Below are 25,756 nucleotides of genomic sequence, written 5' to 3'. Positions count from 1 at the left end.
GAAAGTAATAAGAAACTAAAACATTCTCTGCCTTCCTTGACGTGCCGTTTATTCTTTGTCTTCTAGAAGGATAATAGGTACATTATCCCAGCAGGAAACTAAGGTGGGCATTTTACCTTTCTATCATTTCGCAATATGACAATTTAAATTCTAATGTGAACAATACCTTAAACCCACATTTTTAACCCCTTAAAGGACCAGGCTGTTTTTTTTATTTTTTGTACCCTTTGTGAAGGCAGTTTTAACACTCTTGTGGTACTTGTGTTTAGCTGTAATTTTCTTCTCTCGCATTTAGTGTACAAGTTATACATTGGGTATTTTAAAAGATCGTATTTTAACTCTTTACGTGAACTAATTCTACCACTAGCCTTTGTCAAAGTTTGTGGTAGTATTTTTTTGTGTGTTCTTTTTCACACACATTGTACTTTAGGTATATGTTACTGCCAAACAACACCCCAATATGTGTTCCTGCAGTAATTTCCCGAGTACAGCGATACCACCCATGCATGGGTTTGTCTGGATGTCTGGGGAGTGCGCTGTTTTTCCATTTTGACATCTAGTCAGTCTGCACCTATACCCTATTTGGGGCATCTTTGAACCTGTCCACTTCAATTTACCCCATCAAACCTTTTTTTTTTTTAAGTATAAAGTATCTCTGTGTTGCTGAATGCACCAACATCAGCAGAAAGAGAACGTAGATCGCTTTCTGTGCCCGTTCAAATGCCATGACGGTCCTAGCACGTCAATTGTCACTAACTGGATGCCTGGACTGTCAATTGTCATCAAGGGGATAAATTACAAACGGCTTGTTCAGCCTTTCTAGCTTGAGAAGCTCTTGCTTACCCTTGATAATGTATGCTCCTTTTTAGTAAATAGAGTGTTCTACATGCATATACTGCTTGTAGGCCACCATATCGCAATGCAATGACCTCTAGAGCAGAGTATGACGCGTCACATCTCTTTTTCTTGTTCAAATCATTCACATGAACCGTGTCATGTGAAAAATGTAACATGTAATTGACGTGCTAATATGCTAACTGCATATGTCCGTCTGTACATAGGAACCTGTGGACCAAGAGATCAATACAACGAACATGGAAAAAGAGACACAAGTTACAAATCAGCAGGATCCCTTGCCCACTGATGCCACGCTTCAGCTTACCTGCATTAAAGAAGAATCATTAAAAATGATCAAAGAACTTGAGGAAAAAATGAGTAAAATGGACAAGGTTTTAGCTGTTCGCAGAGAGCAAGTGCATGAATCTTTTCAGAACTTACATCATCTCCTGGAAAAAGAGGAAAGGATGTGTTTGGCCAAATGCCACGAGTTGGAAGAAAAAGCCATGCTAGATTTAGAAAAAGTAGTCTTAAATCTGACAGATTTGTCAACCGTGATCAGTAACTTGCTGAAGAAATTGAAGAGAAAGAATACTAACATAAAATTAATGGAAAAGATGGAGTTCTTCAGTTTACAGTTTGAAGCAATATCTAATGCTGACAAGGTGCTAGACGGATATATCTCTCCCTTTCAGCTCCGGGAATGGAGGGGAATGAGGCACATTGTTAAACCAGTCCCAGAGCCTCTGCAGTTTGATCCAGAGAGCGCACACCCGAGCCTGACCGTGTCCCCCGATCTCCGGCAAGTTAGCTTCCAGGCACGTCCTCTAACATTGAAGCAAAGCAAACGCAGCTTTGACCCAGGGCTTTACATACTAGGGACACCAGGATTCCAGTCTGGGCGGCATTACTGGGAGGTGCATGTGGGCAACAGGAGCAACTGGATCATCGGCGTTGTGAGAGAGTCGGTTCAGCGTAAGGGGGTGCAGGAACTGAGCTCGTTGAATGGCTACTGGGTTCTGCGAAAACAGCAAGACAACAGGTTTTATGGCATCGGGCTTTCCCCTGTGAGTCTGAATCTGACGACATCACCAATGAGAATCGGGGTATGTCTCGATTTCTTCACCGGTCACTTGGCATTTTACGACGGTGACACCACGGCACTGATCTTTGAGTTATCTAATTGCGCCATGAAGGAGAAAATGTTTGCCTTTTTCTGCCCTGGAATCCCCGTGAATGAAGAAGACTGGTGCCCGCTAGCTCTTTGCACTTAAAGGGGGCAAGATGTCACTGACAGGACTTACAGGACATGTGATGTATCTGTTCCATAACACAACGTCTCACAATTCAGTACACAATATTAATCTCTTCTTCTTCAATCCTGATTGAACTCCGCTGCTTGATTATAGATGTTATTTATGAAGAGATAAAGTTTTCTGTGATTAATGTACTTGTTTGCATAAATGACCATTACAGTAAACATAAATGCACCAGAACTTCCCTAAGATATAATTCTTCTGTTCTTTTGATTCTTACAACAGGCGCCATTGGCCAAACCCAGGGAGCCCGTTAATCCATAGGGGCTACCGTGAGTGTGAATCGATAATTATTTTGTATCAGTGGCGTAACTACCGGGGTCGCGACTGCGACCGGGCCCCGGCGGGGGCCCAAGCCAAGGGGCCGCCCGAAATCTTTTTTTTTTTTTTAAATAAGGCAGGGGCGTCCAACATGCGGCCCGAGGTGCGGCCCGCGTAAGATCGGCAGCCAGGGCAACCGATCTTACGCGAGCCGCACCTCAAGCCCTGCTACTTACTTGTGGGAGGGTCTTCTGGACTGCACAGAGGAAGCGGAGTTCACGTGACATCCTACTTCCTCTGTGCTTTAGCAGAGAAGGCAGAGGGAGGCGGCGGCGCCCCCTGCTGAAGTCTGTGAGCGGCATCGAGGAGCTGCAGTACAGGTAAGGGGGTGGGGAGGGTGTTTGAATGAGTGTGTGTGATTGAGGGAATGAATCTGTGAATGAATGATTATATGAATAAATGAGTGTGTGTGTGTGATAGCATGGATGTGTAAGTGCTGGAACCTAGGCATGATGGGACTGTGATTGCTGTTAGCAATCACACTCCTATCATGCCAAGTCAGCCAGTACATGCTGAAACCTGGCCAGCTGCCCCCCTTGTGTAGTGATGCTGCCAGCAGTATGGGGTCTGCACATCACTTACAGCCACCCTGTACCAGCATGTGCTGGCTGACTTGGCATGATAGGAGTGTGATTGCTAACAGCAATCACAGTCCCATCATGCCTAGGTTCCAGCATTTACTGGATGGATGTGTAAGTGCTGGAACCTAGGCATGATGGGACTGTGACTACTGTTAGCAATCACACTCCTATCATGCCAAGTCAGCCAGTACATGCTAAAACCTAGCTAGCTGCCCCCCTTGTGTAGTGATGCTGCCAGCAGTATGGGGTCTGCACATCACTTACAGCCACCCTGTACCACCATGTACTGGCTGACTTAGCATGATAGGAGTGTGATTGCTAACAGCAATCACAGCGAGCACAGTCCCATCATGCCTAGGTACCAGCATTTACTGGTTGCCTAGGCTAACAGCAATCACACTCCTATCATGCCAAGTCATATTGCTAATTTTGTCCAATTGTGTGTTACCTACTTTTATTAAACATGTGAGTTTTTATTATTATTTTTAAAGGTGGGGGTCATTTTCGGTTTTGGCTAAGTGAACCCTGAATGTTTTGGTCCAGAATTTTCATTTTAGTTCATCCCTAGAATAAATCTAGGGAATCCTGAATTTGTAGTCGCAAAACTTTCAAGGCCCAGAAATCAGTGAGAGGAAGAGTAAAGGTTTTGTGTCATTTTACTTTATTTTAATCTGCATATTTTATTAAAGGCCATATTTTTTGTCACAGTGAAAAGTGAGTGCGGCCCGCGCACGTATACAGTTCTGATGAAGTGGCCCACTGCAGAAAAAACTTGGACACCCCTGGATTATGCCCTTTGTACATGCGCCCCTTTTTCTTTGATTTTTTTACAGATATGATTCAATATGTAAATTGAATTTGTGGAATTTGTTGAAAAAAAATTGTTGGGTAAAAATCATGTTTTTTGGGGGGGGGGGTGGGGGGGCCCTTAACAGATTCTCGCACCCGGGCCCTGAGGCGTCTAGTTACGCCCCTGTTTTGTATGCTACATTTAGATGAACGTATTTAGTCGAAGGGGATACATTTTATTGGGCCATCTTCTAATAGATTTGTAGGATCATATCGATTTCCCTTACATTTTGGGTTTGTATTTACTTTACGTATGTAATGAGAAGACATCGGTACAGAGCTGTAGATTCAAAACCCATATAAAAATCGTGCATGTGGGGTATTTAAATAATCTGGAGATGCAAAGCATCTGTGCCAAGCGCCTTCTATGAAGAACCAGTCAGATACAACCAGACGCTGCATTATATGAGAAAACATTCCTTCCTCCAGATCAGTGATCGTCCTAAACAGAACAAAAAAGTGGAACATCGCACAGAATTTCTAAAGATCCACTAACTTCAACATAATTATATATATATATTAAATATATATCGCAAACCCGCAGTACCACATCCTTTATTACCACTCCTAGCCAGGCTGTCGGCGAAACGCGTCAGAAGCACCCTGTATTTTATACCGGATGTCAATCTTACATTTTATATATTGCTTTACGTATACGCCATATTAAACCCGCATCTTATATTTATCTAACTCCAGTCTTGTAGCCAGTACTTTAACTAGCGTCATCACCAATTGGCTTTGATTTTGTGCTTTTCTACATTGGGGGCGGCCTTTTTTGGTGACGATAGTATCATTTTCTTATTCTTTCTTTATAATGTGTAGTTCCCTCTTTTTCCTATCATTTTGCCGGCACAGGTCTATAAACATTTTTTGTCAGTTAAGGTGTTTTTTTTATCTTACGGGACGCGGAAAAGGTCTTATCACGATTACCGATATCTATTTTACCAAACGATGCCATTTAGAAGAGGAACAATATTTTATTTACACAAATTAATTCATAAACATATTCCTGTTGTTTATATACAAAATATCAAGATTTGTTTAGACTTTCAAATTAAAATGATGTAGCCTCAGAAGGGTTAAAACGATCACGTGCAGCACTAACTCAAAAACAACAGCCTCCAAGGCAACACACAGAGCTACAAGCAAGAACAACGTCAGAACAGAGCGACTAAGGGCGGAAGTAAGCTAGACGCCGCAGCAATTAAGGGCGGAAGTGAGGTACAAGGAAAGAACTGAGCATCTGTAGTTGAACCACCGGTGACCCGACGCCGGTAACGTGCAGATATAGAATGGCTGTCAGTATAGTGGTGGAATACTGGTGAGGACAGCTGCATGATAATTAAAATATACCCTCTATGTGTTGTGGTTATTTTCCGTTACATTTTCTACCTCATGTTAATATATTTTATCATAACGAGCCCTCCTCCCAGTACTGAGAATCATTTATATATGCCCTAGAAAGGTATAATGAGTACATGTCAGTAGAAAGGGGGATTCCAGGGGCATCTGGGGTTAGATACCCCTGGAGGGGTAGGTAGTTCTAGTTTATTTACCTGTCTCTATCGCTGCAGGGGGTTAATTCTGCTCTAATACCCTAAAATGCTGCATATCCGTCTTATATTCACACGAGAGAGAGAAGCCGACCTCGCGTAACACAGACCTGCACTTAATGGATATTGGCAGGCGTTCTAAACATGACATTATCGATGAACAATAAATAAGATGTATGCAACTAGATTGTACTGCGCGTCGGAATATGGTGGCGCTATATAAATAAACAATAATTTTGCTAATAAGTATTCGCTGTGAACATAAAAAAATACCTGTTGTGTTCCACTGTACGTAACCGGTGCTGAGCGTTTATATAGCGGATTATAAGTATGATGGATTGGGTGAGACGTTTGAAATAAATAAATAATAAATAATGAATGAAAAATGCATGCTTTTTAGGGCTGTCATTGACAGGACTGCTAATTATTATTGCTTGTTTTTGACATTTCCTGATTGATGGAACCTCTAGGACATTTTTTCTGACCTTTTCCAATATTAATGAGTCAACTTAGACTGGCCTAACCTCCCCTGCGTTCGTGGGTCTCCCATCGTACCTTCTGATTCTTTAGGTATGCCGGCTAGTATATAATGTATGTGATGAAGCCCCTTGCGCTGAATATACCCCCATTTCCTTCTAGATTGTAAGCTTATTTGCGCTTGGCCCGCCTCACCTTTTTTATTCTGTAAGGCCGTTGTGTGACCTGATGCTATTCTGATGTCTCGTTTGCTCACTGGACGGCTCGGCGCTAAATAAATCAATGAATAATCCTTAATGTCCTTCGCAGCGAGCCTTGTGGGTTTAAGTCCCATTATGAGGAGTTTGCTGCTGCCGTGCGGGAAGAGTTTCCGGATGTCAGCATTGACTCCCGTCCCGGAGGCACAGGTGAGCGCCCGATTTCCGAACATCTAAGTAATGTTATTGTACCGCCGTCCGTTCTGGGTTTTTTTCTGACAATGTGCTTCTTTTCAGGGGCTTTTGAGATCGAGATAAACGGACAGGTGGTTTTCTCAAAACTGGAGCTTGGCGGATTTCCCTATGAGAAGGACGTAAGTAAATTTCGCTCTACCGACACGGCAAATAAACCTCATCGGTACTTTTTTTTTCATGAAATTTTAATCGCATAAATAAACGGCGCGTAAACTTTAAAGGAGCAAAATTGTTTCCATGACAACACGGTATCTATGCATGCTTCCGAGTCATATGGCAATTAAGCATCATCTTTACGTGACTTATTTCCTGGAAATGCTTGGGCATGAAGCAGTGCTAAGAATTGTGTTTCCAATGCAGTGATAAATTCAGGTAAATAAGTGGAATGTTCTAAACACAGATCGCTGTGGGGTCTTCGCTTCACTGTGACTGTTGTGACAGATCATGTTAAGACTGCAGGGACATGAATAGATAAATGAACTGGATTATATCCCCCGGAGGTTGAATTGCAGGGGTAGAAGATAATTATTATTTATTGTTTTATATAGCGCCATCGTATTCCGTAGCGCTGTACAGTAGTTAGGACATAACAAGAGGTGTTATGACTTACAGAAACAACAGGTGGGCCAACAGGCCCTGCTCATAGGAGTTTACAATCTAGAGAATACATACATCATTGCAATTTGACACGGGGTTAAAATGAGTACAAAGACTGGACAAATTGATGATTTTTAAAGGAAAAAAATAATTTGTAGAAAACCATGAGCTGAGAGGCTCTTCCTTTCTCCTATTAGAAGGAGTGAAACCTTAGCTAGAAGGTTCCTAGCGAGAACTCGTTAAGCTCTGGCTTCTTAAAGAGATATTTTTAGACCTGGTAAGATTTTTTTCTTGTATACTGATATTCTTCCTACCACTTTTATTTTCTTGCTTTGTGTTGTATACTTTTTGGTCGTTATTATTCTTGCAGCAACCCGGCAATCTGAATTTTTTTATGCCTTTTATGCTTTTTAGGTTGTGTGCTCCTCTTTTTGTTGTCATAATACATTTATAGCAATTTTTTTTTTGGTTGTATCTGGAACCAGGGTCACTGTCTTTTTCTGTAACTTTATTCTTTCCTCTCCACAGCTGATGGAAGCCATCAGAAAAGTAAAAAATGGTGAACCAGTAGAGAAGATTACCAATAGCCGGGCACCATGTGTCATTCTGTAACTTCAGCCTTTTAATATGACATTTTCCTTTCCGGTACCAAAAGTTCTCCATGTTGGCCTAGTGCTCTCCTGTCCCACTTTACAGAATGGTTTATGTCAAGCTGTCTGTATGCCATTTTTACTTTCATACATGCCACGACTCTTCACACCCCAACACCCTCTTACGGCTCCTACGTTGTCCACTCTCAGTGGTACTGAACCATCCAAAGTAGGTGTATCGGCATACAAGTTTCAGAAATGTCTCCACTCTGCCCATCAAACACCTGGAATATCTTCCGTCGCTAAAGTTCTTTCCTAACTTTTCCCATTTCGGATGTTAGAATGCAAAGTACATCCTGATCACTTTACACCGCTGACCATTTAATAGCAGCTATAAGGGGAAACAGGGTTTTACTCTCAACCAGGTATATTTGTATATGAGCACACATGATTTATCATTCATTTCTCATCTTTGCCGAGCTAGCCGTAAAGTCTGGCTCAGCGAATGGAGTAAGGTGAATTCTCCTACTGGCGCCCGTTTCATTATTGTCTAGATATTCTTATCTACATGTGTATTTGGTCATTATCTGTCTTTCCTCTCCCTACTACCAGTATAGGTCCACCTATATAACGGTCCCTCCTTAGATTGCCTGAGTCCCGTACTCAGAGAAGATAGTGGCAGGAACTACTGTATACGTTGTGTGTGTAACATATATATGTATGTGTTGGTTTATATGTAGGTCACTCAGTTCATGTACAAGGAAACAAAGCTTCATGTTGTACCCTGCTTGTAAACAGCACATGTAATATATGATGAGAGAGAACAATTTCTGTTTTATTTTTTTGGACTTTGTAGTTTGATCCTTTGTGTGTTTATCCGTGTATGAGCTGAACACCTCTTTTTGAATACATTTCTTTGTGTCGTTAGTGGAAGGGCAAGCCGAGTACATAGATGTCCCACTGGTACACTAAAGCACTAAAACTGGACAACTTTGCCCGTTGACATTAGCTGCATTGCTCGAGGTGGTTGAAAATATTACAATCACTCAGAATAACAATCTTTTTCCTTATATTTTAATAGTTTAGCTCTCTGTCACATGAGCACTGCGCCCCTTTAGCTGTCATTGAAAAGCTTCTCCCATGATAACTGGTGTAGGACTCTAACTAAATAGAGGGAGAATGAATATGTCCTAAAACAATGGTGTGGTTCTCAGGGTCTTTGGCACCGTTGATGAAATGTAACTTGGCGTGAAATGTAACTTGGCCTGCTTCCTCTGTATATGTGCTGGAGATACCGAGGTGTCATTCAAATTCAGGCATGGTGAAGCTGGAAGACGTGGACAATGAAAGTGCTTTATTCACAAAGGGGGCGGAAGAAGAAAGGTTACCGTCAGGAAGAGCAGCACGGAGGGTGGCGCAGGCCGCGGCCCCTGAAATCTCCATCAGAGGTAGCAATGATAAAAAATTCCAGGGTTCTAGTTTGGGTTTTTTTAGCGTATTTTTTTTAGGGCTTTAATGATGTTAAAAATTAAGTCAAAACACAATTAGAATTCATTTCGAAGTCACCCAACGTGATATCAGAATTACAAAGTGCACCGTCAGGATAAAAAATAAAACTTTCTGGGGAAAGCAACTTATAAAAACACACATTATACTAAGTACAAAACCATAAAATATACATGTTTTACAATGCCTTTCGATGAAAAAGTGGATAAAAAGGAGATAAAAAAGATATCTGTCCTTAATACTTGCGCAGGCATTGGTGCCCTACAAATCAGCGTGAGGTCCCAGCTGGTAACGTATGACGATTAGATTCGCGTACCGTGTGTTTGGGGAAAAACTGGCATTGCCCACAGATATTGTAGCGGTCTTACTGGACCTCTCAGCTTTTTTAACCCACCGTCCCACGCTAACCAGTAGCTAATACAAGAATGATGTGAAATCAGCCAGGGAGCGAGTGAAAAGCCAGGTCATTCGCCAGTCATTAAAACAGACATGCCCATTGTTGCCTTATCAGCAGATTTAGCAACATGTAGTCCGGTTGTCTGCCACTGATCTGGAGCTGCTTTTTTGAAGCCATGTTGGAAATCATTACTGAGATGGATTGCTATACAGAGTAATACAAAGTGTGGGTTCCAAACGCAGGGAAATGTAGCGGGCTTGCACCCATGTAGCTACGACTTGATCACAAATGGGTTTTTAATATAAACCTTCATTTTCAGCTCTTGGGTGCCATAAGGGTGAGTGATGCATTACACCCCTCATCTTTTTGAGTGCTCATAGAGACAAAATATGGATGTAACCGAGTGAATATAAAAGCAAAAAATATAACTCCGCGTTGCAGTGGCTGTGCAGTCTGAATTGTAGAAAGTTTACGGGTCTGGCATATTTTCTTTATATTGATCCGGGTATCGATTATAGTCCATGTAGGGTCACTACGTTAGTCAGCAGCCAATGCTTCTAAAGACCAAAGTCGATATTTTGCTTTAAAGAAATTGTCGAGATTCCACGATTCGCTACTTTGAAACAGCTGCCATTGTCTTAAGGGAGCCTCCAACCTCTTTGCAAACCCCCCCCCCCCCCCATTAAGCTGTCACATCCTGAGGTCTGGTAGTCGCCTCATCCAGACCCAAATATTCCGGGTTCTCAGCTGTTGGCGTAGTAAATCCATTAGGTACCCCTGTGGTCTCTTCTTGAGCGCTTGCCGTGTTGAGTTCATGGTTCCAATAATAAGGGTTATCGAAGGCTTGGGTGTAAGAGTTTGGCAGGTGAAGCATGGGTGGGGGTAGGTAGTCGGGATTGTCCAGAGCTGATAATGGTCCGGGGCTCCGTGGTTCTCTACCCAATCCGTTCCTGCACAGGTGACTTTTTTGCCGCTCTAGAGTAGACACAGATGTTCTCGGGGTCTTTACAGGCGATTGGCTTCTTTCTCTCTCTCTTTGGTTCACATATTCTACAGAAGAGATACAAGGAGGGAAGTCTTAACTGACCGGCATTTAAACTGAATGCGAGCTGATCAGGTACACCATTTCCCAGGCCCTCAATAATGTGATGGAATCATTTTCAGTGTAATTTTTGATACTTTGTCAAACATAACATTGATATAGTTAATAACAATTATTCCCTTGCAAGCTGCCCACTCTGCTGTAACATAATTCCCATCCAGATTTCAAGCGTCTACCTACTAACCCGTATCTACCTACGGTCCCTCCTTAGATTGCCTGAGTCCCGTACTCAGAGAAGATAGTGGCAGGAACTACTGTATACGTAGTTATACTTAAAGCACCTGTTCACACGCAGGACTCTAGGCCTTTGTAGGTTAACATTGGTAAAGCAGATATGAATTAGGCAGTTGGTGCTGGTGAAAGCGGATTATGAGAGATACTGGAATAAGACCCACAATACTCATGTTTTCTGTTTACAAATCTAAATGTTTCTGGGGAAAATTAGACCGACTAACCTGGTGGGTATGTGAAGAGTCTGGGGGACATGCAGCCATCTGTCTCCAAACCATCTTCATCCACCTGCTTCTCTTTGCAGTCTGTTGGGTCATCGCTGTACCTGTGCAGTAAGCTGTTCCCTCTGGGGAGTGCCGGCTCAAACACATAGTCTCCTTCACTAGGTGCATCAGAGCAACTACCTCCAGACCCCTGTGACATTGTCCTAGCGGGCATAGGCACTGTAGTGGTTGGTTCTTCAAGCAAGGCCTGATTTATCTGTGTCTCGGCACTCTGGAAAATAAGAAGGTTTAGAATTGTATCATGTTAGCCATGGAAAGAAAAAACAGCACATTTGATAAAGATCATTATGGAGTATAATAGATTGCAAGCTTTGGAGACTATATAGGTCTCCTCACATACCCTTGTGGATGATATGCGGCTGCGATTCCCTGATGTAGTTTCCGCGGATCCAAAGAATCCTTGTTGAGGCACTAAGTATTCCTCGGCATCCACCAGATCATCCATCGCAACCTCTTGCAGGAGCGCGTTGTAGAACTGGCTGGTTACGGGTACTGCCTGACCTAGAAGGTCATCATTCTACAAAGGTCAAGACATCCAGGTTTTCGAATTGCTCACAATAGCAATGGGTGTATAGTGTAAAAACAATTAAAGGGTAATTATTAATAAAGAAGGCTGCCTCAGAACTCCATTAGCTCATACCTCAATGACCACAAACCGCGAGGGATCACGTGCCATTCGAGAGAATTCAAGGACCAGCTCGTGAAACTTGGGGCGGCACTCTGAGTCTATCATCCAGCCTGATTTAGAGGAAAGTGATGATAATGATGAATGAGGATGAGGTCCCAGGACAACGAAGGAAGAGAGATATGCATTATACCTTAATGCTTCATAAGGTGCTCACAAGAACAGTGAAAGATTACAGCCAGGCATGATACATTGTGCGTAAATAAGGGAAGATTAGATGAATGGAGAGACATAGATATGAAGGAACTATGAAGGAAGCCGAAAGCTTATCATTGTCTGTTTACTTACACTTCACCATGATCATATAGACATCGATGGTACAGACTGGTGGCTGGGGGAGCCTGTCTCCCTTTTCCAGGAGGTCTGGGATGTCTCTGGCTGGGATCCCATCATATGGTTTTGCTCCAAATGTCATGAGCTCCCAAACAGTTACACCTGGTAGAGGGCAGAAGCGGAGACGAGCAATGCTTAAACAAGGTAAGCATGATTTTAATAGTTATTTTATATCCATCCATGTCCAGCGGTCTCACCGTAGCTCCACACATCACTTTGATGGGTGAACTTTCTATGCAGAATAGACTCCAACGCCATCCATTTGATTGGGACCTTAAAATGAAAAATGAGTTTGAGGCAGCGAGTATGCAAAACAAATACGCATATAAATATAGGGAGCCGCTATTTAACATGCGCTTGCATCAATATCTTCGCTAAAATGTCTTTTTACCTATATGCGATGCTGAGAACCGTGCGATCGTAGCGTATCGGGCCATGTTTTGTTAAGGTTTTGGTGGTTTGGAATTCTCGGTAGTGTTGTTTTGTAAAGACAGTCGAATGCCCCGTTCTCTTACCTTTCCACCATCTGCGTGGTATTCAGTTTCATCCACGTCCAGCAGTCTGGCCAGACCAAAATCTGTTATCTTTACATGGGTTGGGTTTTTCACCAGCACGTTTCTTGCTGCTAGGTCTCTATGTACCAAACGCACCTCCTCTAAGTACTTCATCCCCTAGGCGGACATAGAGAGACGCAATGGCTGATTAGCGAAAGCTCCTTGTTTTACGTGATAGATCACATGCTATACTTTGTACACCTTTCCAACCATGTAACTGTTTTGGAGACATTAGAGTTATTCGGCTGTTATCAGTCATCAGTTATTACCTCTGCGGAACGCGACCTTCGCCTTGTTATTTACCCTGAACAGAGCTTTACTATTCCTTGCATGCACCTTCTGCTCAAACTTTTACTATTCTAATAATAAAGCCTAATATGTGAGCATTTGGGACGTTTCACTGTCCCCTGTACCTTGGCTATCTGGACACACCAGTTGAGTAGGTCTCTTGACGCAATGTGGTCTTTGTTTTCCCTCACGTAATCCAGCAAGCAGCCGTATGGCATCAGTTGAGTAACCAGTTGGACCGTAGATGTAAGGCAGATTCCTAGAAGGCGGCATACATAAGGGCTGCTCACCCCGGCCATGACATACGCCTCCTGCAGACAGACGATTACTTATCGAGGGCTGGCACGTAAACAATAACTGCAAGTTCTACACAACATCCAGCACAGAGTATTATGTTTAGGGATCGCTCATCCCCTGTGAATACACCCGACGGTGTTCAGATGGTTCCAAGGTATGATCAGACTGCCTATGCATGCTGTTTACATCTGCTGCAGCGCTGCATTGTTTCCCCATGTGGTCTTTTAGGTCACTTCACAACACATGGGTTTTTAATTATAACAAGGCTCTATCCGATTGGTTTGAGATACGCCCAAGATTGAGCATGAACCCCCTCTGTTTTCATCATATGAGACTTTAACCAGAGTGAGAATACTAAGTCTTACATCTAGAATTTCCTTGTTGGCCTTGGGGGACGTGTTCTCTCTCAAAACCTTGATGGCAACCGGAATCTTAATGTTCTCTCCATCTGGGATCCAGATCCCCTGTTTGACAATGGGAAAAATAGAAGTCTCTAAAATGGTCACATGTTGGATGGACCTAAGATCTCTAGAACTGTAAACTTTCACTTCATCCTTACCTTGTATACTGTACCAAATGCGCCTGATCCTAAGATCTTCATCTTCTTCAATTCTGTCTCTTTGAGGATTCTCATCTGGGCTTGGTTGGGAAGAGCCCCACTTGGGGTAAGTGGTTCTACCAGCTGCATAAAGAGCAAGGGTGATGTTTCGAGGGGACACTAAGGTTTGGGGGTATTATGGCTGACTCTCTCCAGCACTCACCTCAGTCTCCTGCAGGATACGTTGCATGGTATGCTTCCTCGTTCGCTTCTTACGCTTGATCCAACCTACGATAATCACTGCCACGGTAAGCACGAGAAAGATACTGGCCACGACTGCCACAATCACATAGGTGTTACTAAAGAGGGATGGAAACAAAGTCTGAAATATCACGTGAGACTCCTCTTCATGCGCATCGCCGTTTTTGGTGTAGATCTTCTGTAGTCATGTAGTCCTTAACCATTGCAAAAAAAACCCAAAAAACCTCATGGCCGCTTACCTGTTGTTTGGGAGAACGGGACATCCTTTGTCATCAAGTTGAGAGCACCTGCAACATGGAACGGGACAAAGCTGTAACTATGGTTTGCCGGCACAGACCTGAATTATACGAATTATACCTGGCGAGTCTCACTCACGAGTGTGAACAGTTCACTGGGCACAGCTGGCAGATCCCGTCTATGTCTGGATACTTCCAAATGGGCACAAAGGACTCTCCCTTCACTCCGCTTGGACATCGCTCCACACAGTTGTCGCCATCTATGTAAAAAGCGCATTCTGTGCACTGATCTGCACCCTGCAAGCAGAGGATTCCACGAGGTTAGCACCGGATAAATGGAACTGCCTCGGTTAACATTATTATTTCCTTTACTTTTACCTACCGGACCAAAGCATGTCTCGTTTTTCTCAACCGGGTGGCACTGAGGGTGGCACGATATACACTGACTTCCGTTAACGTATTCCCTCTGCTCCCTGCAGAAGCAAAGTGGAAATACGTCAAAGACAAGGCAACGTGCAGCTAAAGAGGCTTCCCGTGTGTATGAAGTGCCGCATAAATTGTTATAAAGTTTATAAAATGCGCAGACTTACCCCTCCAGGAGGTTGCAGGAATCGACACAGTCGTGTCCACGCAGAAACCTTGTGCATTTAACACACTGGGAAGGCTCCGGACCCCAACACTCGCCGTTTGCACAGAGGTGGAAGCAGACCTGTCCGTCTTCAGCTGCAAAATCCAGAAACAAATATTAAGGCTGTGTTCCAAGAGACGCAATCCTGAGCGGAAGCCTACAGCAGACCTTGGTGCTTGTTCGACAAATGATCATCAGGTGAGCGTTCTTCTAAAATAATGAACAATAAGTATCGCGTACCACACAGATCCTGGGGTTTGTTGGCCGTCTCCAAGAGAGTTTGCCTTGGGTTCCGGAATATGGTGGACCAGGGAATGGTTTCCAGAAAGCAAAGATTAGCGTTGCCTTCGAGAAGCACCAACCCGTTGCTGACCTCGGTCAGGGAACGTAATCCAAATGATGAGATGGAGAGGTTTCGGAGCACCAGAGAATACGCTCCACTGTAGGGGATAAGGGTGACTGCAATTAGTACAAGTCTGGTAAGACAACCCGCTTCCTTACGCTTGGAGACAATAGATGTGTTTTACTTTTACCAATTTCACACTCGCAAAATAACCGCAGTAAAGCCAGGATCAATTATCCCTCTTAAGCAGGGGGATCCCTTGTATAATTTCACGGGGCAGTTTAATCGCTGGACCAACTCTAGGCCATTATTTGTCCAGAAAAATGTGTCCAGATCTCTCTTAAAGCAATCATCCCATCTAAAAAGGTATTCCTGAGGTTTACTGCCCTCACTGTCGGGATTCTCTTCCTAGGTTGAGTCTGGAAAAGCTTTTCTAAAACATGCATAGATACCAAAAACCAAAGTGATACAAAATAACTCCTCCAAGAGAGATCACTTTATCATTTTATTTTGCCCTGGACAAGATAAATGTGTACGTTAAGTATATTATTACTTCTATTTCTGTCTAGCGTGTGTATATGCGTGTACGTGTAGGCTTTGTGTATACGTATATCAAAGAAGAGCTTTGGTTCTGCGTGTGATCTTTATGCTTAAAGGGAAATTGTCTCCACTCCATGGTTTTTGGCATAAATCACTTCATTTATTAAAAGTTAAGCTTTCTGTTCCTGGATATTCCTGGCAGCGCTTTTCCTAATATTTATAAAACATTATAATAATCCACTCACTTCTGTAGCATACGTCCCCGAATCACACGCAGGTTCTCAAAGACGCCAAGGCTGCTGCTGTCTTCCGGCCATGATTCAATGTATAAGTATCCTGCAACGTGAAGCCACGCTCTCCATTACAAACATTAAAGAAAGAGGTTTTATAATTCACAATGTTAACCCCTTAATGACAAAGCCCGTACCTGTACAGGCTCAAAATGCATTGTTTTCAATGGGTTTAGGGACCGCCCATTGTCCTTAAGGGGTTAATAAACGTCTACACCCGCTCTAAACACCAATAAGTAGAAATCCACGTGTTCTGTTCATATTAATGACCCCTGAGTTAATTCATTATAGACAAAAAAAATCACTTTCTATTCATCTAATTCTTAACGCTCCAGAATGGTACCTGTTATCTCTTCAAGAGTCCCAAAAACTTTTAGGTTCTCCAGCGTTAAAGCCGAGCTTTGATGCTCCGAATCCCTGCAATGTTAGAAGAAGCTTAATACCGTCGCAGATACGTTTCATCAAACAGTTCTACAGAGCTGCACATTTAATAGAATGTAATACATATACAAACCTATTGTCAATTTTGTCTATTGTCAATTTTAATGTTATTCTTAATTTTTGTTTTTCTATTTAAAAATGACTTTTGTATGGCGAGGTCTTTTCTGTCACTATAACTGACGTCATGGTCCACATTAGAAGTCACCCGGTTGTTGGGAAACTACAACTTCCAAGATGCCTGGCTTGGTGTCATTGTAAGTTGTATCCACCTCGTATTACAGAAAATAAACATGACTTCATCATTATCCCGTCCCTTTGATTTCATAATAATACTCGCACACCTTTTATTTTTTTTGAGATGCAATTTTAGTAGAACGTTCAGGATTCTAAGGTTGATGAGTCTACAAGATAAGGACTCACCCCTGGAATGATTCGTTGAGGAAGACCAGGTTCCCAAATATCTTGGTACATCCTTGAAAGTGATGGATGTTGGAAGCAGTGACAGCCTGGGCAGTCTTTAGAAAGTCCATTCCCAGCCCGTAACACACTGTAGGATAGAGTCACAGTCAGCTGCAAACCTACTCACTAACTCGCCTCAAATAAGAGAGGACACTCATGAGAGCCTTTCCTAAATAAAATCCGATACAGTAAGAAGATCCAGGGATCGCCAAGTCTTAAAGTGTCATTGTTGGTAGCGTTTCATATTTAGTGGATTAAAGTGATCATGATGATTAAAGTGATCTATAGTCTCACACCTGCAGATGACCTCTCCGCTGGCTACACCTGGCTTAGTCCCTGATCCCCGATAAAAGCAAACCCCTGCACCCCCCCAACCTGCAGGCTGCTTACCTTTACTGCACTGCTTGTCACATTTCTCACATTTTTGGACGTTTCCCACAATCACTTCCTGATTATCTTGGGGACAAACCAGAGTGCAAGAGCCAACCTCGGTAGCAAGATAGTTATCTGTGCAAGAGGCAAGGAAATAGATCATCTGAATGAGTACCCATTGTACAGCGCTAAGGAATGTGATGGCGCTATATAAAACAATAAATAATAATAAGTACAATGCTATATGTCCTTGTTGATCTCCAACCATGCAATTTAATAGGACAATTAACACAATAATCCTTAATATTAACAGTAAGCTCTACAACAGTATTCTCTATCACACCGTATCACACATATTCATATATATGCCATATCATACGTTTCTAAATAAATGATATATTTATATATATATATATATATAAAATGACGAGTGCTCTATGTAAACATTATTTATACTTGTTTTATATGCTGATATTTAATTGACATTAATGTTCACCCCATTTATAGAATTTAGAAATGCCAGCAGGTGTGATCATTCGCGGCTCAGCTGGTTCCAGGACGTGAAATTAGGGTGATTCTTACACGGACAGGTGGTGACACAACCCGCTCCGAAGGTATAACGGCCATCTTTGTTGGGGACGGACTCGTAGGTCTCGGAGTTGTAAATGGTGAGAGGAGGGCAATGTAATTCGCACATCCCCGTGTGGTTGAAGTTCCGGCAGGCCTGCGAAGTAGCACAGACACACATATGGATTGGATTTTGAACTGTAACGTCACACGTGCCTAATTTTTGGTACATATCTGACAATGTGGAGAAAGACTTCACAAACATTTCCCGGTTAGTAACTGCCTATCACTACTAGTACAGGGCCGGCGGACTGCACTGCAGGAGCAGGGCTGGTTGGGAAGGTCACAGCTCTCACTCAGGCCCTAAATAAAGGGAGCGCAAGGTCTGTTCATAGAGACCTCTGTTTCACTGCTCCTTCGCAAAGCGAGCCGGCTATCGATGCTGAGTGCCGAGATATGATGTCATATCCTAGCACTCAGCACTGAAGTTGCGCGCATCCCCCACAGAAAGGTTAAAAGATGAGGAGGAAGGGGAGAAAGCAAGAAAATGGATAGATAAAGAGAAAGATATGAGAGAGAGATAGAAGGGGTAAACGGTAAAAGGGGAGATAATGAGAAAGAGGAGAGATGGAGAAAAGAGGGAGAGAACTAGAAAGAGGAGAGATAATGAATAAGGGTCGAGATGTGAGAAGGGGGAGAGATGAAGAGAAAGAAAAGAGACTGAGAAAAAAAGGTGAGATGAGGAAAATAGGGATAGGTAGAGAGAAAGAGGAGAGATAAAGTTCAATGTGAGAGATGAGATAAAGCATAAGAGGAGAGACAATGAGAAAGGGGGATCAAATATAGGGAAGAAATAAAAAGAAAAAGAAGAGATAGGGGGAAAAGGTAAGGGGGATATAGAAAGAATGGATGAAGAGAAAGAGGGAGAGAAATAATGAGAAGTGGGAATAAAAGAGAATGGGGAGAGATAAAGAAAAGGGGAGAGTTGGAGAGATAAAGGAGAGAGAGATAAAGAGGTAACTGAGTAACTCCTGTGGATGCAATCCGGGTGCTGCGCAAGTCTTTTGGGTGCAATCCGGGTGCTGGGCTGGCTTTGATGCGTGCGACCTGTGATCTATGGCTGCCATTTAGGGTTTCCATGCATTATTTATGTGATCTATACCTATACGTTATCCAGTTGCTCTCTACCTGCAATGCTGTGAATAATTGAATACGTTATGACTTCATTTCATCATCGCATCGCATAAAAATAACAAATTCTCTTTGATGTTTTATTTCATGGAACAACAAGCTGAACAAAGTAGCTCAAACTTCAAAGGAGCTCCATAGATTGCATTTGTATTGTATTAAGACACGGTAATAGTTTTATTAGCTATGGGAGAGAGGCTTTATCAGAGTTCTTGGGTTCTCACCAGGCAGTCGGAGTTCTTGGGTCCGGTACAGCCGGCCGCACATTGCTCGTGGCAGCAGTGCGTGGAGTGGCTGCCTTTACACCTCTGGCAGCCGCTTTCACATATAGTGCTGGTTACTGCAACCAAACAACAGAGCTGATTCACTGGAGCCGACGCCATTCCCATTCGTTTAACCCTTGCAACATTTCCTCTACCGCAACCCAGTAATGCCCCCCCCCTACCCCCAAAGACGCAGATACTCACAGATCTGGCAGTTCTCCAGCCCCTGTCCCCAACATGCCCCAGGGGCACCGGTTGGCAAAGAGCCACAGGCAGGGTAGCAAGAAGGACCTTTAGAAAAGAAAGCGTCTTCTTTAGAAAAGAAAAAGTTGAGCGTATTGGGATTTTGTATTTTTGTCTGGATGATGAATTCTTTAGCAAAACATCATTTTTTTTGCACATTTTCTAGCTGTTGCAAAGCCTCCAATATTATATAATATATTATATTATTATATATGTATGGGGGTAGTAGAAGCACCGAAGCAGTGTGGATAATTATCCGCATGACATTCAGAATATTTAACAAATACCTCTGCCTTCCATAAAGGTTATTTTCTGAAAGGTTTAAATGTATGGCTTGTTCTCGTCTTGTGGAAGAAATGCACAATATAGAATAAATAGGAATTTAGAAGAACCGTAAGTTCATGCAGGACTTACACGGCCTATTCCCGGCTTCTACCACCACGTCCCCTCGCAGGCCGTTGCCCTGACCCAGGATATCATCCCACTTGATTGTCTGCTGGAAGCACAGCTCGGTGTTATTCACGATCATCACTCCTCCTTTCAGGATCTCTGCCGAGATAAAACCAACACAAACAATCAGCGTCTCTCCAACGTCCCCCCCCCCCCCCGTATCACAAGGCCCAGGCGTGACATCATAGAAGATACATTCGCCAAATGGACCAGAGGGAAAATGTCTGCGCTCCTCTGAAATATTTGGACCTCCTACAGCGAGATCGACCGCAAGAGGGAACAGCATTGTTTAATATATACGAGGATATGGGGAAAAATTTTTTATATGGTTTTGATTAATGTAAAGTTTTTAGGTTTGTATATTATTTGTCTTTATTGGGTACCAAATATGAAAGAAATATACCGCATGTGTAATACAATTCCCATTGCAACTTATCCCTTTATAACACATATTTAATAAGGAAAAGATGGAATTCTTCATCTCACTTCAACACGCAGCTCATTGTTCAATTAAAAAAAAACCAAAATATGATTTCTAAAATAAGAAAAATCCCCGTTACCAGCACCTACCGTCAGTCATAAGATACTTGATCCATATATAAGGGGCCAACAAGGCTAATGTTCCCGTTTTGCTAAACCTGATCCCAAAGCGTGCCCTTTTACCACCCCACAGAAAGGATTCTCACCCATAAGACTCCTTAAACGCAGTTCCTGTAACCCCGCTGTCCCTCCGGAGTTGTGGAGTACAGCCAGAGCATAGCGGTCTTGATATAGCTGCGTACCACGAATAATACGTAAGTTCTCCAAGGGCAGAAATCTAAGCAGGTTATAAGCTATTAAAACATAGCCCTGCACTTCTTTGATGTTCTGTAGGGGGGGAAAAATAAAATACACAATGATGTAATATTTCTGTATTTGTAAAAATGGAAAATTGTTCGGAACATCCTTTATTTGCAAATGTTTTGTTTGTACACACGTACTATTCTATCCAGACACTCGAAACATTCTGTTTGTACACCTGGAACATTCTACCGGTAAACATTACGTTTGTATATATTTACATCACCTGATAGAGACCTTTGTGCCTTATTATAACGTCATAATGACAAGTCAGCGCTTCCATGAGGATTGCTATTAGAGCTATTTGGTTTACAGATCTGGCGACTACGTAGAATCCTCACAAGGGGCTATTAAAGGGTTAATGTTTCAAGAGTCTCAGGCGGTGAGGTGGTCATATGGCGTCGATGAGGCAGTCCTGCACTTTATGTCCGGCAGCTGCCTGATGACGTAAGTCATGTTTTTCTGCTCACATAGCGTGCAGCCAGGCAAATCCAGCCACCGGCTGTACACTGCTGCACCCGATCTGCCGCTCCAGGGAGGGGGGATTATGGGGCGATCTCGGCCCGCGGCCCACCGGGCATTTTCTTGCTATTATTGCCAATACATCACCGACATGTTACGTAAAACAGACGTTTACATATATACAGCGTTCTTATATTGAGTATTTTAACTGCGTGAGTTTAGTTATTTATTAGTAGTTTATTTTTTAAGTGTAGTTTTCTATTAATTGTCATTTTTTAAAACCAGCATTGGGCAATTTTAACGCCTTCTGGAATTTTCATCCAGGAGAATTATTACCCAAGCAAAACCATGACAAACTGTATGCAAATATATACTCACGGTATTTTGTCCCTGTGCAAACATATAACATTTGTATCATAAATAATATTAAAAAAATAATAATATAAAGAAAGGTGCACAAGGACCAAAAACTCATTTGGAATAGTTTTTCATTCTTAAAAATAAATTCATTTCACTCGGAGAGTCTCTCTCACGTTCCACCTGTATTGAAGTATTCCATATGTATGATATCTCACGCCTGTGTTCATCTCATGCACTCACCTGCAGGAAAGAGACATCGTAATCTTCTTTCATATAGGTGATCTCCAGATTCCCATGAATGACCTGGCAGTCCTTATACAGGGTGCGTAATGTCTCGTAATGAATTCTCTGGCTGAATGGATGAGAAAGCTTCATATCAGTGCCGGTGCAAACTGCAGAGGAGAAAAGAAGGAGGTATGTTAAGGTTGGCGATAGCTAAACCATGACTGTTGGCAGCTATGGTTTAAGTTTCTGTAACTAGAATGCATAGTCTTTGGTCCTCTTTCACCTGATGGAAAGGGGTACGATCATCTGACGTGTGTTTGTAGTCCCATCGCGCTCTCAACGCAAGAGGTCGTAAGTAATAGGCGGTATTGGGATGGAGATAACATAGACAGGAGGGATGTATGGGTAAAATGTCCTTCCAAGTACCAGGTCATGATAACAGTAGACTGGTCATAAGGACTCTTTCCCAGTAGACCACGAAACAAATAAGATTGGACTCTCGGGATAAAATGACTCAACAACCTCTTAAAACAGATCACGGAAGCTATCCCTCCCGATGAGACAGCGATGGTACTTGGACCCGATCTCTGCGGGTACAGAGTGATGTAGACAAGAAGGATACATCTAGCATGTCCTTCCATGAGAAGGTGGAGAGGGAGGTATAAGACATGGAATCTCCCCCTCCAGCACAGAGTGACACTGATCTACACAACAAGATTCCACAGTAATCCACTGATCTTACAATTACATTATGTCAAAATATGGCATTATTTTCACCCAAAATCTTTCTTCAATTCATATATTTTTACACGTATTCCCGGAAAACATTAGAGGTGTTGTGGCTTTTCAAAACTTGACGCACGTGAAGAACCGACTTGTGTTGTCTCAACGTATGTTTTGTGTGTGCTGCACAAGGGGTTAAAGAGATCCCAGCTGCTCTGTGATATGGCTGCTCGTGTCCAACACACTGCTAGGAAGTGGTGACTTAGCCCCGGAAATGACCCGGCGGACAGATGTTTGACTCTGCGTCTCCAACAACTTCCTAATGACTTCCTGCATGACTGCCAACTGCTAATAGAGAGTTTCCCCGGAGAAAGTGACCGCACCGGAGCACAGCTTTCTCCACGGGGAGAAATAAAATACGGAGCTGCACACAGTAATGTAGTTTAGGATTGACAAAAATGTGGTTTTTACATCATTTTGTTCCGATAAACTCCATTATCTGCCGACCCCGAGGCAGCTCTTGCCGTCAGCCATGTGATATCTTGAATGATCTTCCCTGCATAATCACCACACAGAGCCGATTCTTTATAGCAACACCAATGAAGTCCTTTCCTCCATAGACTTTTATGTTTCGGAGTGTCTGGCTAGGTGATTGAGACGCGGCCATTCTATTGTCAGGGTATTTGTCTAGTAGGCCGACGTTGAATAACACAATGAACGACACTTGAATGTAGGCTACTGGCAAAGCGGGGGGGGTGGCCATGGGCCACAGAAAGCCTTTGTGGGGCCATGCATGAAATTATAGACATATTAATGTGCAAACAAGGGGGTCCTATGTATTTAATGAAATGGCTATAATGGGTTGGCAGTGTTTGCTTATATATATATTCGTTATTAATGTTTTGCATGGGTGGCTACCGATATACAATACTGGAGTCCTTAGCTGAAGATGATTCTGAAGATGGCCTTGAATGGCTAAGAGTCACTTGAGCTTTTGGGGCCTAAGAGGTCTCTTCTCCAAATGGAAAGTTGCCTCTGAATTCTACGTTGGCCCAATAAGAGGTGCAAACTTTTCCTAAAGACGCCATCTTCCCGAGCAGCAGTTCCGTGATGTGCATTTCCAGTATTGCGTGTGTAGTAGGCTACTCATGCGTGTAGAGAAACATATTTCTTGTCAGTGAAAGGGCTGGGGGGGGGGTAGATGGCCTGCAGATTATTTGGTTACAGAACAATCCCTTCCTTCAGCCCCGGCACACACACTGCTACACCACGCGCATGTTTGCTGGCTGCTGTATGAAGGCGGTTGTGTAGCACTGTTTGTCGTGGATTGTGCGCTGGATCTCTAAGAAGTTGTGGGATTGACATTAATGGTTATTGTAGGACCGTAGTGTGTGTATATTACATTATTCCGTGCAGAAATGTGTGCAAAGAATGTTACTTGTGGATACATTGTCAGTAATGTATGTGTATTGTGATACTTTATGTGTAATTTGTAGTGCCATTCTTGTGTGTATATCAATGCACAGTATACATTATTGCGTACATACTTTGTTGCCATAACCCCTGAACAGTAGTCCTTTGGCACGTTGCGTAGAACTATGTGCATAGTGTGTCACCGTGCACAGCAGTGCACTTTGTTGTGCGCCTGAGCCAGGAATGTGTGTGTATTGTGTTTTCATGACTTAGCTCACTTTGCCTCAGGCACTTTCAATATTTAACCAACCTTCATGTGAATAAACACTGGGAAACTAAATGAGAATACCCTCACTTCATCACCCCCTCCACACCCTGTGTCCTATTTAACCCCACACTCACTGCACAGTCTCTCCTGCCCCCCCCCACACTCACTGCAGCATTCCCTCCCGGCCCCCACACTCACTGCAAAAGTCTCACTCGGCCCTTTTGTGCACTGCACCAGTTTCTCTTGCCCCCCACTCTCCCTATACAAGTTCTTCTCGACCTCCACTCTCACCCAGTCTCTCCCGGCCCCCCACACTCACTGCAAGTCTTTCTTGACCCTCACTCTCACTGTACCAGTCTCTCTCAGTCCCCACACTTACTGCAACAGTCTCTCTCAAGCCCCACACTCACTTCACCAGTGTCTCTTAGCCCCAATCTAAAAGCACCAATCTCTCTCGGCTCCCACACTCACTGCACCAATCTCCCTCAGCTCCCACACTCACTGCACCAATCTCTCTCAGCTCCCACACTCACTCAGTGACTCCACTGGAAGAACTCATTCCCTAACTTATCTACACATAGTGACCCAGACATTCCCTCTTCAGGTTGAATCATTCATCCTTTTCCTCTTCTCACACTCCAGATGTTCACACACTCATCTCTGGACACTGAACCTCATCATCTCGATACAACATTCTCTCACACTTCACGCTTTCCTGCACTACAGCTATTAATAAAATCATTGTAACAAGAATACTCAGTCAGCAGCTGGAGCGGAATAATAATTACCCTGCAAGTTCACAGTCACTTATGAACCCCATTTTCATGTTGACAATAAAGGGAGTGAAACCGGTTTGGAAGCAGCAGGCACTCCCAGACTCTAAGGGTGGGACCTGCTGCACATAGAAAAGGAATGAACACTGTGCTGAGTGATGACTGTGAATGAGAAGGAGATCAGAGGATCATCATTCAAACTATCATTCAGCACAAAATACTGCCAAGGGTTATTATTTTATAATTGCCCCCATTGGTATATTTTTTATATCACTTCAGTAAGATTCACAAAGGAAAATCTAGAACTCCTCTGATGAATTCCTAAAAAAAATCAGGTAGGGGAGATTGTGTAAGAATGAGGTTCTTCTCTCTGCAGGTATTATCCAGATCAAATCAGGGCAGTTGGTAACTATTATTAGGTCATGTATAAAAAGCAATTGCAGTGCAAAGTTTGAAAAGTGGTCTTATCGCTACAGAAACCAATTCAATGTCCCTGTTTATTGAAACACTCCAGCGGTTGCTACGGTGATAGGACTACTTTTCAAACGTTGCAAAAAAATTTTTATAAGTGTTTTAAAACAACCGAGACAACAAAGTTCCAACTCCGTGTCTAATAAGATTAC

The 25,756-nt window shown here is 42.9% G+C and overlaps 3 protein-coding genes across 3 annotated transcripts; 2 read left to right on the top strand and 1 right to left on the bottom strand.

Annotated features, from left to right (window-relative positions):
- The first annotated feature begins 1,094 nt into the window (after window positions 1–1,094).
- Window positions 1,095–2,111, top strand: LOC149273649 (zinc-binding protein A33-like). The gene has a single exon (XM_089506031.1). The coding sequence runs from the start codon at window positions 1,095–1,097 to the stop codon at window positions 2,109–2,111; it is 1,017 nt and encodes a 338-aa protein (XP_089362157.1).
- Window positions 2,112–5,196: 3,085 nt separating this feature from the next.
- On the top strand, window positions 5,197–7,595 carry LOC149273648 (migration and invasion enhancer 1-like). The gene is made up of 4 exons (XM_089506030.1): window positions 5,197–5,225; window positions 6,244–6,341; window positions 6,429–6,505; window positions 7,512–7,595. The coding sequence occupies exons 1-4, from the start codon at window positions 5,197–5,199 to the stop codon at window positions 7,593–7,595; spliced, it is 288 nt and encodes a 95-aa protein (XP_089362156.1).
- Window positions 7,596–10,158: 2,563 nt separating this feature from the next.
- Window positions 10,159–22,115, bottom strand: LOC149273647 (receptor tyrosine-protein kinase erbB-2-like). Its single transcript, XM_089506028.1, has 26 exons — window positions 21,972–22,115; window positions 20,756–20,936; window positions 20,034–20,168; window positions 19,581–19,667; window positions 19,338–19,453; window positions 17,941–18,082; window positions 17,377–17,493; window positions 16,948–17,074; window positions 16,430–16,503; window positions 16,042–16,132; window positions 15,154–15,353; window positions 14,876–15,008; window positions 14,668–14,758; window positions 14,425–14,582; window positions 14,289–14,336; window positions 14,012–14,147; window positions 13,810–13,932; window positions 13,616–13,714; window positions 13,079–13,264; window positions 12,627–12,782; window positions 12,309–12,384; window positions 12,067–12,213; window positions 11,734–11,831; window positions 11,434–11,610; window positions 11,034–11,304; window positions 10,159–10,526 (listed from the first exon to the last, which is right to left on the bottom strand). Exons 1-26 carry the CDS (start codon window positions 22,104–22,106, stop codon window positions 10,159–10,161), a joined length of 3,672 nt encoding a protein of 1,223 aa, XP_089362154.1. The 5' UTR covers window positions 22,107–22,115.
- Between the last annotated feature and the right edge of the window lie 3,641 nt (window positions 22,116–25,756).

Source organism: Sceloporus occidentalis, unplaced genomic scaffold, assembly GCF_023333645.1.
Source record: "Sceloporus occidentalis isolate IW3139 unplaced genomic scaffold, rSceOcc1.0.p SCAF_361, whole genome shotgun sequence".
Lineage (NCBI taxonomy): Eukaryota > Metazoa > Chordata > Lepidosauria > Squamata > Phrynosomatidae > Sceloporus > Sceloporus occidentalis.
The sequence above is the reverse complement of the archived record's forward strand: the minus strand, read 5'-3'. Positions and strand labels throughout refer to the sequence as shown.